General features: G+C 37.6%; 1 protein-coding gene across 5 annotated transcripts in view; it reads right to left on the bottom strand.

The window, feature by feature from the left end:
* Window positions 1–16,899, bottom strand: part of ANK2 (ankyrin 2) — a 629,932-nt gene that overhangs the window by 249,008 nt on the left and 364,025 nt on the right. Inside the window, exon 1 of one of the 5 annotated variants that reach the window (XM_087437706.1) lies at window positions 7,183–7,873. The exons of the other annotated variants lie outside the window; for them this stretch is intronic. Within the exon in view, the coding sequence (XP_087293832.1) occupies window positions 7,183–7,311 (129 nt within the window). The 5' untranslated portion in view covers window positions 7,312–7,873. Of the gene's footprint in view, window positions 1–7,182; window positions 7,874–16,899 lie in introns of those variants that run through there. 5 annotated transcript variants of the gene reach the window in all.

Here is a 16,899-nt window from a genome sequence, read left to right on the forward strand (position 1 = left end):
GTACATGCTAAAAAGTCCATTCCAGATTTCTGTACAACCTAGCGGGGAATCCCTTCCTGGCTGCCTTGGAAGCTGCAGAGAGCCAGGAAGAGAGTGAGAGAGGAGTTGGTAAAATGTTCATGCAAAAAACAAAAACATAACAAACAAACAAAACTGCTGGCATTGTAAGAATTGGATGAGTTGGAAATATCAGAAGAATTAGGGCAGATAATTCATCTATGAGTTGCTCATTACTTCTTCCTCCCTTATATTCATGCCATTTTACAGAATTTTGAAAAGATATAGAAAATCTATCAAAGTCAAGTGCAAGAAACAAAAAATAGTTATTGATTTGTGTTAGGAGGTCCAGAAGTTCTGACATCTCTCAAGGTTTGAGGTCTCCAAGGCTGCTAAGTTACCCATTAAATCCCTAGGACATTTACTGGAGTTTATTCAAAACAGCACAATCTGTTTAAGACATAACTTTTAAAGCAGATTTTAGTGGCTTTCCTTCAAAAACTTAGCTTAGATCCTCCTTGATCCTTGAGCTTAGTTTTGTAGAACTCAGAAACACACAAGCCTCATTCCTGAAGATTATTCCATTAGGAAAGAGAGAGTCATACTGCAGATCATGAAGGCTTACGACTTTCTCTCAAACACTTGTTTCCTCCTCTCAATGCTCAGAATTAATTGGTTATTATATGGACCAATTAGTCTCATTAAACTTTCAGAAGGTTGCCAGGGTGTCCTCTATCTACACATGGAAAATTTTTCTCAATGGCAATTTAGATCTGATTTTTAGAAGTAGATCTGTCATTGCTCCAAATTCAAAGATAGGTCAGAGTAACGGTTGGTGAGGGGATGAAAATATTTGTTCCAGTGGTTTCCAATTCTGGTTGGAATCACCAGGGGAGCCTTAAAAATGTATAGATTACAGTCTCCTTTCCCTCCTAGTCTACCCAAGATTCTGATTTATTACAAATGGAATGGAGCCAAGATGACTCTAATGAGATTTTCCACAACATACATTTAAAAACACGTCACCTTTGAGCAAAGGAGTCACACTCAAATAGCTAATGATTCCACTAGCAATTTATGTGCAACTCCAAAATTGGGGAATGCTTTCTTCGTACTATCATTTATTTTAATCTACAGTGTCTCTGTCATTGAGAATAAAATTAAGTATTCTTAGTGAAGAAATTATTTTGAGAAATATAAATGAAAAAGGATGATATAATGGAAAAATATAAACACCAAAATCATTAAAAATGGTATGAGTAGAATTCTTAACTTCACTGACTCCTACAATACTTCTACAAAATATTTGTAGCATTCTTTATGACGTCAAAATGTGCTGTAAATATTATTATTTTTACCCAAGTGATGAATAACATAACTAATAAAATTAAAAGTTTGATAATAAAGGTCACCAATGAATTAATTCTGATTTTAAACATTAAGACATTTATATGAACTCAGATTAATACAACAAAAAAGGAGAAAAAATTATGTTGAGTTGTGTTTAAAGATTTTAGATTCCAAAAATAAATTAAACCCACTCATAATAGCTTTTCTACATTAAGATTTTGTCTTGTAACAGTCTTCTTAAAAACTTATCTCAAGCCATATAATTGGGACTATTTTTCGCCACAATCCCACAAACCTGACAGCTGTAACCCTAAGCTAGTAGTTAGTCACCCACTCAATGGCTGAAAGAGGTTCTTTATACTTAAAAACTAATAAAAACTCAGACTTAACGGTGCTGGCAAAGAGTGCCGTTAATAGTGCAAGGCACTTCTATAAAGATAATTATTCTAGCCAAGAAAGGGTTTGTGAATTGAATTAAGAAAAGGAGATAGAAGGAGTGTTAAAGAGGAAGAAAATGGGTTTTAAAAAAATCATGATTCTATGGCCACCTCCACATGTAAATAGACAAGCCTGAACATATTTATTCAGACTCAAGTGGGAAAGCAAATCCACAAAACTTTTGTGTTCACTTATGAGTGGAAATTAGGACATAAGACGAGAGACTGTCCAGATAAAGCTCAAGACTGTCCATTCTACCTAATGTTAGCATGGCTTCTGGAAGTGGTGACACATTGATGAAGAGGTTATGGGAAGTTATATAAAGACAATTTGATGTAAGTCCTAAAAAATGGTACTGGAATTTTCCATGTTTGAAGAGTTCTAGAATGTAACACATTATACAGGACCACATTATTCTGTTGTGATTTATATTTTTAATTTGTATTTGGTTTGGTGCCCAGAAATCTTTGTGTACCTGGTTCTTGTCTAAGTGTTGCTGCTCTCAGACTTGGGCTTGCCTTTGGAATCCAGCTGAGAGCCTAAGCAGAAGACTCAAGGACTCAAGGGATGACTGGCCTGTCCACTCGCCTCCTATACAACGGGGCTAACCCACAGACCACCAGGGAGAGCCGGGACAGCCAGCCATTATGTTTTACGTTTATTTACAACTCATTCTTACAACACAATTCAAAAGTTACAGAATACTTTCCTCTCCACACTTACAAATAAAACGTTCTTCCATTTTAACAAAGTATACTAACATAGTAACTTTTAAAAGTTCTCATCTCTCCATGTCCCCTTACAGCTTGGTGATAAGTCCCTTATACACACTCAATAAATATTCTCATTGTCACCTACTAAATAACCACGTGGACAAGGCGACTATTGTGGGGGGTGTCCCCCAAAGTTTATCCTAGAAATAATGTCTTGTTCTCTCCAAGATGATAATTATATACATTAAAAAACAAAAGCAGGGCCGGCCCCATGGCGTAGTGGTTAAGTGCGTGCGCTCCGCTGCTGGCTGCCGGGTTCGCATCCCAGGCGCGCACGGACGCGCACCGCTGGTCAGGCCATGCTGTGGTGGCGTCCCACATAAAGTGGAGGAAGATGGGCACAGATGTTAGCCCAGGGCCAGTCTTCCTCAGCAAAAAGAGGAGGATTGGCTGATGTTAGCTCAGGGCTGATCTTCCTCACCAAAAAAAAAAAAAAAAAAAAGCAAAGAACTGCTCAGAACCTTTTCTACAAAATTCAATGAAAAGGACTTGGAAAAAGTTTGCTTTTATTCTCTACCCAATCTCATGCAAAATCACCTTTCTGTGTCAGTTTAATAAATGTAAATATGCAAATATATTTTAAAGTCCTGATAAAATTGTACGAAGGAATGATGATATATCATAGTTTATCATCGACTGCAATTACTATATTTAAGGAGCAAATGTTGACTTCTAATAGTCAATTTTCCAAGAAATCTCATGAAATATTTTGGTGCAATTACAATAGAATCACAACCTTAAATTTATATAGTTTCCTCTCAAATGTGTCATTTAACTTATTCTCACAGTAAATTTCTTTTGGTTGTAGGAAGATATTTTGGAGGTGAAGAAATTGAGGCATTGGCAGATTAAATGATTTACTTACGTTCTACATTCAGTGTAGGTACAAGACCAAGAAATCATATTACCTTTTTTCCCCAATGAACTTTGGAGCCTGGATTCAAATCTCAACTCTGCCTCATACTAGTTGCATATGATTAAGCAAGCTCCATAGCTCTGAGTCTCAGTTTCTTTATTTGTGAAACAGAGAGAATAGTGCCTAATGTGTAGGACTGCCATTGGGATTAAACAGTACAATGTGTGTCAAGTGCCAGACACAGGGTCACATTGGTACTCAGTAGATAATATCATACATTTTTTTACAGGAAATATGAACTCTGGCATTTTTAATAGGATGAATTAAAACAATAGGCAGAATTTCTTAAGCATTACAATGCTAAGAACTAGTCATACAAATTGCTTTTTATGTCATATGATTCCAATGAGTGTTGCAGACATTATCATGGATTGGAGAATGGTTTGTCCACGCTGAGAAATGGAGAACATATCCATTTATTTGAAAATAACTGGTATTCATAAATTTAAATGAAGAAGATCATTTAAATACATGCTTTACTTTCAAGGATGGAATTTTATTTATTTATTTTTTTTACTGATTCTCTGAAAATTATTTATTTTTCCAAATTAAAAAAAAAGTACAGTTGAGAAATAGTATGTGGTTGTGGAAAGACTATTATGCTCAAAATCACTTTCTAGAATTAAGTCTTACAAGTTTGTGAGAAATCATTCCTATTGGCATCCTCGTCAAGTCTAAAATTCTCAGATTTTATTATAGAAATTAGATATCTGGACATAAAAAGAAATGACGTAAGTTAATATAAGCTAAAATTAGAACAAGAATATCCTCTTATTCTTGTAAAAAGCTAGAATATCAATGTATTCCTTTGAGCAAATAAATGTTAAGTTAATTTGTTTCAACTAATCTTAATTTTGGTCCATTTGCTTAAAGCTTAGTTTTATTCTAGCTCTACCATAGTATGACACATATACAATATGCATTTGGTATATACTATATTTAAATATTAGCTATCCAGACTACAGCCCAAAGAAGCCTGAACATTTTATTCTAAGGTAAATTCTGCTTATAATGAGGTTGAAACTACATCCCATACTATACAAATACAGCCATTTAAAAAAACCATACCACTGACAGCTTGGTAGAGGGCTTTGACAGCTTGGTAGAGGGCTTATAGCCGAACATGCAATGTGTTTCAAGTTTACAAATAATTACAATTTATTTAAAATGTTTTATGGAGTACAAAATAATGCAAAGATTCTTTTAATTAACAAGAAGTTTACAAAAGAATATTGAAATGAAATCCAAATATGAGGCTGCCTAATTGATTTAATACTCAATAATTTTTACTGCAGTAAAAACATTTTCAAAGTCAGCTTATTTATTTTTTTCAAGCTCCACAGTTGGATTTATCTGCATTGGGGCAGGTCCCATCTAAATTTTTCGAATAAACAGGTTCATTTGCAGGACACTTCACCAATGCTACATTAACGATACACTCAATCATCTCTACAACCGATGGATTCCCATACGGTTATAAAACGGTTCAGCAAATAAAGTAGAATAATTTTTAGATTACTTTCTGGAGATGGTGTTCCAGAGTGCCACTAATAGGCAACCATCCTTTTTTATTTCTTTATGAACTACCGTTTTATATACATTAAGGAACAATAACGATGTAAATTTTTCTTCTCTTAAACCAAATTTCAGAACTGGCTCAAGCAGCTATGTGTGTGGGGAGTGGTGGCGGGGAGGAAGTGGCAGGGGCAGGGGGGATGGAAATGTATCTAGAAAATAAATCTGATATAACTAAAAAACCCAGCCACCCTTTTAGCAAGGATTTGCTGTGCTGAGTAAATACCTATGTAATGCAAGGCGCATCTGCAGTAGAAAGGGGAAGAGGTCCAATAGGTGTGTTTAAAAAAAAGAGAAGAAGAACAAGAACAAATAGTAGCTATGCCATTATTCCCCCAGTTTCCTCTGGATCTAGCTTAGTGATATTATCTAAATGTGAAAATCAGAGATAATCCCATCACGTGACCCTATTATTAACCAATGACCTGGCCTCCCTGCTGGATTCAAGCTACAGCAATACAGCATCCAAGCCACAGAGATTCTCAACAACTATGGGCGCTTTTCCATTTTAATGATGTCGTTTTTCAATTTTAATAAAGTATAGAAAAAGGAAAAAAACTGAACTAGGTACAGAATTCAGAGTGAGGCTAAGAGATTTTCCAGGTGTACGCATGGTTCTCCAGCTCAGCAAAGTTACCAGGTCACACCTGGATGCTGAACAAGCACTCCTGGCCAAGAAATAATATACTGTGTTTTGAAGAACAAAAGATAAAAAAGATATAATCACAGGAAATTGCTTTATGCAGTAATGTTCCATTTGGAGGATCTGAAACAGAACTGCAGTATCTGTCAAGAAGGAAGCCAACTCCGACAAAAATGGCTAATAATACTTTTGATACTATGAAAAAGAATTGATGCATCCTTGAAATGAGGCCTTGTAAAGGGCAGACAGACCCTATTAAAGTTATCCCCAGAAGGGAAATCATAATATACGCTAATTTTATTTATTTGTGTTGCCTAATAGCAGTCATGTGATCTAACTTGTGGTGAAAAGTAGTAAAACTGAAATGTAATGAATCCCTATGCAGTAAGATCTCAACTCACTATGAGTCCTCAAGCGTCCTTCCAAAAATGAGGCAAAGATAACACCCCCAAAAGGAAAAGGTAAACATATCGATTATGGAAGCAAAAAAAAAAAAAAAAATGGCATTGGGCATATGGATTATTGAGCATCTGGATCCCCACTGCATCCTTAATCCCAGAGCTATGTTTAACAACAGCTTGTGTACAAATCACTATTTTTATGTTCTGCTAATGTAATATGCCATTTATCATCTTCTGAAATTATTCAGTGACCTACTTTGTTAATTAAAGCATTTACAGAGATCCTCTTCCCTTATAGAACCAGATCTCTGGCTAAATGAATATTTCAGTTCCATCAAGTTGTAACATTATTTCTACTCGAAAGAAGAGAATATCTTAAAAGACAGAAAGAGACCATTTTATAGGTTAATGTAAAGAGAATCAATATTTTGTCCCATTATTTAACCTTAATCTTTTCATTTAACTGCTGTAGTCAGAAAAGAAAGTCATAAGATTACTGACGGAAACAAAAAAATAAATTAATTAAAATTAAATTTTTTTAAATTCAGAGACACAGCTCATTGCCCCAGTATTCTTAGAGCGGTTTCACATAGAACAGTGTCAACCTTCAGCAGGGGAAAAAAAGAGTAAATAAAACCTGTGATTTATTCTTAAGCAGAGATCTACACCAAATATATAAAGTCAGTGAGAAGGCGCAGTGCTACAGATCTAATAGTAGAGATGAGAACAAGAAGAGGAAAATACTTTAACCTTCCAACCATAAACCAACCCCTTCCTTCTTCTATGACAAGTGTTTAGAGTCACTTGGAGAAATAAAGCACCTGGCTTTGAGATTGAATAAAGATAACTGAGAAAAACACGGAAAAATGAAGTGGGGACATTTTTTCCTTTGCTTGGTTAAAGCAAAGGAAATTTGCCCTGCTCAGGCATCTTCTCCCTATGCACCAAATTTAGGCATGAGATATAGGCTGCAAACTGGTCTTGGAAATGGTGCAGGGGAATGATGGAGAGAAGGAAGGGTGAAGTTGCCAGTTCTGAGCGTTTACGCAGAGCCACAAAGAGAAAGGGTAAAAAGGATGCTCCCCATACCTTTCTTTTCCGTTCCATACGTTCCCTGGGGATTTTCCGTTGTTTTTTTCTCTCTCTCTCAAGGATTTTTTCCTTTTCATCCAGTTCAGCCTCTCGAACTTTTTTAATAGAAGCAGCAGCGTGAGCCATTTTGCAGAGGAAATAAGCAGAGGCAGTTGCCGCGGCTCGGTTTCCACTCCGCAGCAGTCCAGATGATTTGAGAGCTGGATGGAGATGTGACTTTCCCCGCCAGGGCAATGGCTGGCAGCCAGAACACTCACAAAATAATCCACTCCGCCCCCGAGCTAGGTCATAATCTTGCGTGAGCCTCTGCAGCACCCATAATTCACCACAATGTACCAAGGTCCCAGGCGAAGCGCCCCAGCAGCACACACCTGCACACACGCAGGCATAGGTGTGCACGCACACTCGCAAATGGTCCCAGGGGAGGGCGGAGCACTAGGCTTCGAGCTCTTCAGCAGTTGGGTGGCCGCAAGTGCAGACAGGCATCCTACTAGTTGAAAAAGCCTTCCTTAGACACGCATCACCAGTTGGAACGGTCTTTGGGGACTCCTCCAGACAGTCTGTGTCTTCCGACTGGAGCCAGGAAGAGGCCACCTCTGTGGAGCTGCTAGGGGGTGGGTAGTTAATTGCCGCTTCCAACCACACCTCTATGCAGGGTGAGAAGAAAATGGTGCAGTCTCGATAAATGACTCGCTGCTGCTGCCGCCGCCGCCGCCGCTGCCGCTGCTGCCGTGGCTACGGCAGCTCTGCTGTAGCACACGACATGAATTCCTGCCTTTTAAATCCCTCAGCCCTTCCCTTCTTCAAGGTTCATTTAAAGAAAAGAATCAACGCTGCCGTTTTGGGACAGGATGAGCCCAGTTGGAGTTACTTGCCCCTGCCATAGCAATACAAGGGTGAGCAGGTCCGGGAAGGGCTGGGAGCAGCCCGTCCTCACTGTGTCATTGACAGACCCACGTGAGGCCGCACTGGGGTGCTGCATTAAGCAGAGAATCGAAAGGAGCTGTCAGTGAGCACACAGCATAATCTGGGCTCAGCCAGGTTATCCTGCGAGAAAGAGGTGGTCCCCAAAAGAGGGAGAGGAGGGCAGAGGTAGAGAAAAGGAGAGACAGAAGCAGGCATCAGGGAAAACCACTCTCCGTCATTCTAAGTGGCACACAGGTACGCATTATTAATTACCAAAGGCTTTTGTTAAATACCAAATTAACATTAAGTAATGTGATGAAGTAAAGCAGGATTAAAATTTCTGGATGTTTCCACATATATACTCAATAGGGAGATGCAATGAAAAAAGAGGATACAACCTGTTAACTCAAGAAGATGAAATTCTCGATAGTATTCCGATTGCATATACAGCCAAATTTTCCTAATTTTACCACAATTTTATCAAGGGCCAATAGGATGTCACTCATTTTGTAATCATTCATCCCTGGACTCTGGTGACAGTCATTACACTGTGTCGTACATAGTGGATTATGGAAACCCCCCCACACACACACATACTCACTCATACAATTGTCTCATTTTAGAAGAAAAAAGTTTTGACTGCTACTATAATCACTGACATTTAAACAATATAATCTGATTCTACATATATCCTATTATTAAGAAAAAAGTAAAATAACATTACAAGTGTCCTCTTAGGAAATGATATGTTTTTGTATCCTAACTCTATGACACACCTACCTAGATAAATGAAGAATGTAGAGTTTCCTTTCCCTTATTACATGAATATAGTAAGATAGTAACTCTTCTAGGAGAGAAAATACTAATTTTCTACACTGTGGGTGGTCTCTACGTGTTTTAGCTTATAATAACATAATTTATAATTTTTCTTTTTTACCTAAAATAAGTTGAAAGCAGTAATAAAATATCCCACAAGCAAGCAAAATGCGCTCCATTGTAGTATAGGGAACCCAGCTTTTAATCTGATTCAAAAGTTAATCAAAGGTGAGAATAATCACCATGGCTTGGGCAGCACTGTATTGGCGCCACGGTGGTTCATGGGTCACTTAACTTCCAGCCAGCAAGGTTAGTTTCTTATGTATGAGAAGCACAATCCTCTCTGACTTGAATAGCTGAGAAGTCATCTCCTAAAAAAAATCACCTTCTAATTAACTGCCTCCTCTGGAAAATCCTGTATATATTTACAAAGAAACACATAAAGACATTTAGGCTTCCTGGGAAGGTGATATGTGGATTTGGGGAGAATTCTTATATTTCCTTAACCAGGTGAGTCACCGCCTGCCACTGATATAATACAATTCAAACGTTTTCTCCTCTGAGGTTCTTCAAGACAACCAGCTGTGATGGTGTCAAATCCATCACCAGGAGTGCGGGTGACTCAGGGAAAGCCCCAAGACTGGAGCACAGGGTGTTCTTAAGGCCATCTGCACTATTTTTCTTCTAAATACTTTTAAAAAAATGTTTACAACCAAGCAAGTCTTACTTGATTCACGAATGTCCTTTTAACTCAATACCACGTGTCCCCAAAATGTGGCTGAGCCTCCTCTATGGTTTTCCCTGTTAGTGAGGGTGACTCTTTTGGGCTTCCTCTAGGATAATGTCCTTCCCCTATATCACAATATCTTTTCCCCTCTGTAGATGTCCCAAAAGGAAGCTGAAAATCACAAGCACAGCTAGAGAAGAAAGTGGGGAGTTCCTGTTGTCAAAAAAATTTTATTTCATTAGCTTTAATGAGCTCAATAGACCTACTTATAAATCGGCAGTATCATTTTAATTATGTTGTTTTCTAATGCCAGGAAAATCACACATTTTTAAAACTTCAATCTACTAACAAAAAAGTTCTTAGGCATAGTTAACAGAGTCTTAGTTCCCAAGATTCCCTCCATTTTTCTACAAAAAAGTATGAGAGCTCTTTTCATCACTTTGTCTCATGAAGAAAAGGTAATGAATCAGATGTTAGTTTGTAAGATGTTAGTTTGACTGACATAAATATTTCACAAAGCACCATGATAGCCAAATCTTTAAGAACAATAATTACTCTACTTTGCCCACGTTTTCTCATAATATCTTTGGATACAATACAGAGCAGCAAAGCCCTCGCGTTTTTACAGTTGAGGACACTAGAAGGCCAATGACTTGTTCCAGAGCCTTCCCCACGATGGTTGTCAGTGGCAGGAGGGCCGAGGTTCAGTACTCTGAAATCAGTCCACCCCAGGAGAGGGAACCCACTCACAAAGCCCTATTGCCGGCTCTACTACTCAAATCCCTAAACAGGAACTCACAGGCTAGTACGAATATTTTTAAATAAAATAACCAATCACGAGTCCTTTTTTAGTGTGCAATGTTTCATTTATCTTTTCCCCAATCATGGAACACATTGCTCCCACATGAGATGGATGGCAGCACATAATCCTTTTTGGAGCAGATCAGACATTCCTACACAGTCAGAGCGTCATCTCTCTACAACTAACTTATTCAATAGTAAGTTAGGAAATGATTTTCTAAAATCATTCCTTCTCGTATATTTGTGTTGTTCAAACTTTCCCATGATTTCTTTTTGAACGGAAAAAATTTGGTGTTGGTTTTCTGAGGAAAGAGAGCTGCGCACACTCACCAGCTGGCCTGTGCACAGACAGGGCCCCAGGTTCCAGTCGCAGGAGCTCCCGGCCATTTAAATGATGCAGGCACCACGTTAAAGGAGTCTTCCCATCAAGCCTCCAGCAGAGAGATAACACTGGCTGAATTTTGAACTTGTAACAAAAGCTGCTTCCTTCTACAAAGCATCTTGGCCATCAGTGGGATAAGCTTGTGTCTGCCTTCAAAGTTAAGGAACACTGTCGTTTACATTTAAACTTGAGAGCCAGCACAGACAGATCGCCCTTCAGAGAGGACATACTTCATTTTAAAGACAGGAGAGAAAAAGGCCATTTGCTGTCCTCAGTGTCCAGCACTCCATTGATCAGAATCCAAAGAGAATCCTCTGCAGACGTCAGGCATCAGGAAGGGCATCGTTCAATAAGTACTGAGCTGGCCATATGCAACTTAATCCCCTTCTCTCTCCCCAGCCTCACCCAGGAGAGGCAGCCATGCAATTAAACAGCCTATATTGTCACCCCACCAAAAATGGAGTGTGGGTGGTAAGTGGGAAGAGAAGCAGATGCACTAGGAAGATAGTTAAAACATCACCTAATCAGGAAAAAATAAAATAAAATAAAGACTCTGTTCACGTGAGCTATGAGCCAACAGTTCATTCTACTCGAGTTCAATGGTGTTTATCCATGTTTGAGAATTCGTGTGCGTTCTGAGACTAATGAATGGTCAGGGTAAGGGAAAGCAAACTGAAAGACGGACTACACTGATGTATCACCCCCAATTTGTTTTGCCTGAAGCCAAATCCAAAAGCCAATTTGATAACACAAAGTTAATAAAGCAGAGATTTATTAAGCTAATAATATAATAGATCCTACTTTTCCATTGATAACGGTCTCTGTGAGGAGATGATTTGGTTAAAATTAGAATACCCATATGGTATCTTCCTTCTGCTTCTACCTGGGAATGGAAGGAAGGTCATCCAAGCTCCAAGTCAAAACAGGTGGTTTCCATAGTTTAGGATGGAAAAGCAAAAGCAGTCTCGAGACCCTCGCCTTCCAGCCTCTGAAACAAGCTGACAACACTTCTGATGTGTCACAGAACTTTCCAGCTAGTAACAACAGTAAGCAGACAAGGAGTGAAGAGCTTCCCTTTGGAGACCCCTCTACATAAAGACGATAAGGCCACACAAAGTGTAGGTCATAAATAGTTAGCACTTTGTCACCACAGACCTCAGCCCTACAATGACTGTGAGGATGGTCAGGGGATCAGTGGAGCAGCCATGTCTGCAATGGGCAGAGGGAAGGGAAAGGCACAGAGAAAGGAAAACGGAAAAAGCCACAGTTCAGAAGGAAAAGAGAGACACATCCTGTCTCTCCCTTCATCCCCCGCCCCCTCCCCAACTCCATTCATTCATTCCCAAAGTGCGAGCCTAGATGGACAAAGGTGAATGTGCGTTAGCCGAGCTCGTGTAAATTGGAGTCAGCCTGGGTTTGCTCACTGTGAAAAACTCTTCCGACAGAAAATCCCTTCACTCAGGCTTCTTAATCAAATTTATGTCTCTGTGCTCACTTTGACAGGAAATAAATAAGTTCATCAGGAATCAGAAAAGTCCCATAATGATAAAATCTGTCTTCTTTTTAATTTACTATATGGTATCTTAGATTGAAAGCCTAGGAATTAATATTAAAATTTGCCTTTTAAAATATTCTTTGTTTAAAATAAAACCTTTCTCACTGTCCTCATCTCATTACTGCACAGCTTCTATCTCTGGTGCCACCTTTTCCTTCTGAGGGCCTAAGATGAGCCAGTCGATAAGCACCGGGGATCCAGGAGTGAAAATGACAACGCCTCTGCCCTTCTGGAGAAGAAAATCCAGCCGTTATAAGTGAATGATGTTCAGATTTCCTGCAACATCTCAGTCACTTTGCACAATGTACAGTGACTATAACTACGAATATTCAGATCTTGACTAGAAAGCTGCTGCATCATCTTCAAACCCCTGGTTTCAAGTGTCAAACTACAAACTATCCTAAATGCCTTCAAATGTCTTCTCAGGGCTGCTTTCTTCTCATAAATGGACTTTTATTTGGTAAAAACATACTGATCTTGGATAAGACAGTCCCATAGTCTATTAGAAATTGAAACATTGGGGTTAAGTTTTAACTCCTGCTGACAGTTTACTGTTGTGTTTTAAAACACATGTAACTTCCCTTTTGGGTTTGTAACAGCTTTTCATAAAAACTTCGGGTGTGTTTCTTAGCCCTTTTACTTTGGTGAAATAAAAAGCACTGAATTGTGCTTAAAATGTGAAAATGCAATCTCAAACCTATTAATCCTGAAGATATTTTTGTGTGCCTTTTATCCATAAAGGAATTTATACTTTTATTTTAGGAATTATACTTTTACTCAGGAATTATATGTTAGTAGCTTTAGCATCTCAAAGGAAACAGCTTTATTGACAAGGGAGAGAGAAGTTTGATCAATACTTGAAAGTTTTACATTTGCATAATATCAATTAGAACTGCTATTGGGATAAACAGTTTGATAGAACATGTTTTAATTAGACTATTTACAAAAGGAAAAGATTAATTTTTCTTGATTGAGACAAAACTATTTTTAATTGCTATTCTTCATGTGACTCCAAATTTAAGCCATGTGTATCTTAAATTTTCATGAAATAATTTATATTTGCATATAAATCAGAAAGATTTAAAGGCCAGTAAATGTGCATTTAAATGACTGGACTATTATACTGTACATTTTATGGACCATGAATTATAGTCTTCTAACTCAGTATTCCTGGCCAGTACATTACGAGCAAAAACACCTCATAATTTTTTAAAATTAACAATGGAAAGATAGCAAAATGTAATCTTAAAGTAAGTCCAAATCCGCTGAAGATCAAACATCAAACAGTGATAGATGTTTCAGATCTCCAGTTTTTCAACTCAATGCCCTAATCATTAAAACATGGACATAAACACTTTCAGCAACTCCAACAACCAATTCCATACCCAGTAGAGTTTCTGTGCAGTGGATACTGCAACGAATATAAAAGACTTATAAAATATGTTGTTTCAATAATACAACCATCCAAAAAACAATTCCCTTGTGGCTGCATTGTTGGTACTAAAAAATTGAAGTGCTACAAAGTGCTACTGTTGTATCTGTGGGTAGTTAGTAATTTTTATGGGGTATAAACATCTGGATTATTACTGCTTCTGGATGCCATCACATTTAGTTAACCATCCACTCCTTACCCCTCTGCCGATATAGAAAGAGCTTCCACGAACCGTTTTCATCTCTTAACCAACAGACATAAGATATCCTTTTTATTGCAACCTTTGTTTAATTGACCTATAAATAAAATCTGTTGCTAGGCAGTCAATGCTTCTTGCTTTAGGCATGACCAGCACTTTTCATTTTATACCTACTCATGCAAAGTCATAGCCCATAAATATGGAAACCAACGTATAAAAATAAGTCAAACTTTCTTTGGAAACCACATTTCCAGAGGTAAGGCATAATGGAGGCTTTTCTGTGACATGGTGTTTATATCACCTTTCAATCAAATCACTCAGCAAAATACTAAGCATCTAGATGGACAGCGTGTGTTTCCAGCTAATAGGAGCCAGGTCATTCAGACCAACCCTCCCACTGAAACAAACTAGGAATACTGGATAAAAAATTAATAATTTCTTAAAAGCAACAAATAGCTGACATGATAAAAAAGAATTTCTCGGCAAAACTGAAGGAAAATGGAACCACTGAAAGATAATCATAGAAATTGCTTTTGTTTCCTGAGTGTATTTCCCTAGAAAAATTGAAATTTCATTCGAAATCTTCATGAGCAAGAGGGCAGAAATCAACAGCCAGTGTCTACACAAGGTGCAGAGTCTAATGTGGGGGGGTGGGTCCTGCCCATAATCACGTGAGACTTCAAAAAGCTATCTTCTGAGGCTAAGGGTAGAAGAACAAACAACCCGCCCTCCAGCAGGTGTACAACCTGGGTTTTACTGCCTGGAATTTCAACAAAACTCAAGCCTTGAACTAGGTTTAGGGTAATCTCCATATCATTTGTGACCTCAGAGGCTGGCAGAAGTAAACACATATCTTCTCTGAAGGAGTCACTTTCATCCTTGACCTCAAAGTATCTGCATAAATAATTTTCTAAGTACAGTGACCAGCATACAATCAAAGACAACCAAGCATACAGCAGAAACAACAGATCAGAGAACAGACCTGTACAGGCTTCAAATAATGGAACCATGAACAAGGCACTGACACAGAAAAGATGAATTAAAACAAACAAACAAAGAAACAGTTCTGGTTCCTCAAAGCAGTATCACTTAGGAAGTTAATCTGAACTCTTGGAGCTCAGACTTATTTTTTATTCCCTACCTCTTCACCAAGCTACACTACTTTGCATGAGAACAGATAATAATAAATGTTAGATAAATGAGCGATATAAGCATCAAATGAATTGTAGAAACAATATGTACTATAGGACTTTAGAATGCTATACTTTTTTCTTAATAAAAAGTTTTGATAACAATGTAGCAAATAAGGAGAATTGCAACCTTAAACATTTGAGAATTCAAAAATGTCACCAAAATCTAATAGATAAATAAGATGTAACTGAAAAAATACAATAGACTATTTTTCACAAGTTAAAAGTTTTATATGAAGAACAACTTTGATAGTTTAGGTAGAAACTTAAGGCAACATTCAACCCAACTAACTTTGTAAAATAAAAACATCTGTAGAGTTTTTCCTGTTTCAAGTCCTGTGATACACTTAACTTTCAAGGTCTTCATAGAAAGTGAATTAGTTTTCCTTCTCCCTTCATTTCTTGAAAGACATAGACTAGAAGCTCTCTTAGCAAACCTTTTCTTTACAAAATGTCTCTATTTGCTCTATGAGTACTATTCATGCCAACCAAATATTAAAAGCTTCTAGCTTACTAGTTATTCTACACTACTTCTCCCTCTAATAAAGTTCAATGCTTATGAGAGCCAGGTAGGTTTATTATCAATCTTTTTATTCCAGTTGTACTTGTTATTACAATTATATAATTTAAATAAATCATATTATCTAAGCAAATATGGGTGCAAAAAAAGTCGTTTTATGAAAATAAATATGAATCCTTTGTAAGGCCTTGATAAAGATGAATCCCTAACAAATACTGCTGTTGAATTATGGGTATGGCTAAAACAAATGTAAAAGATTGGGGAGGAGGCTTTAGAAACATTTAGAAATTCTGCAATCAGATTGTTTTGCAAGTGTCTTTAAGTTCCGACTCCAATTAAAAGACACCAATATAGATGAGTAAGTACTTATAAGTAGGTATTGTTTATTCAAAAAAACACAAGGTGAAGCCTCAAACAGTGGAAAATTCTTAAACAAAAGGTCATGATCTTACATCAACTCATTGATAAAAGAATTCCAATGCATATGTTTCAAGTTTAAATAAAATGTTTAAAGTATGTACCCATTATTGTTTATGAGTCTCCACTTTACCCATCTTTTCTTATCAACTGATCATATAACACAGTTTTGATAAAGTTATAAAATAGAGCTCCTTTTTGTGGTGAAGAGTCTTGAGTTTGGGTTTTGAAATCCAACTTGAGCTCTATAGCTTTGGATACATTACCTAGCCTCTGTAGGCTTCAATCTCATTTTATATAAACGGGGATAATGTCTACCTAACAGAACCAAGAAAAATAGCACCTGTAAAACACGTAGCAGGTGCTCAATAAGTAGTAACTACTATGACTATTGTTCTGAGGAAAAAAACAAAACACTAATATAAAAGCATGCAAAGGAGAAAAAGTAGACTTGTAAGACAGAAACACAGGGAAGAGATGGAAATAAGATAGGATTACCTCCAAAAATAGTGTGGGAAGAAAATGCTGATCACTTCAGATGATCAACATCATTAATAAGCTCACACTTCTTAAGACCATGTGGTAATGATGAAATGCAACACAAAGCTTGTAACTCTGTGGAATGAATCTTAAAGTCAGTGAATGTGCGCTATAGTCTGAATGATCATGTCCCCCAAAATTCATATGTTGAAATCCTAATGCCAAACGTGATGATATTAGTAGGTGGGGCCTTTGGGAGGTGATTAGCTCATGAATGACATTTATGCCC

Source organism: Ceratotherium simum, chromosome 12 (assembly GCF_057802395.1).
Source record: "Ceratotherium simum simum isolate JZ-2026a chromosome 12, ASM5780239v1, whole genome shotgun sequence".
NCBI lineage: Eukaryota > Metazoa > Chordata > Mammalia > Perissodactyla > Rhinocerotidae > Ceratotherium > Ceratotherium simum.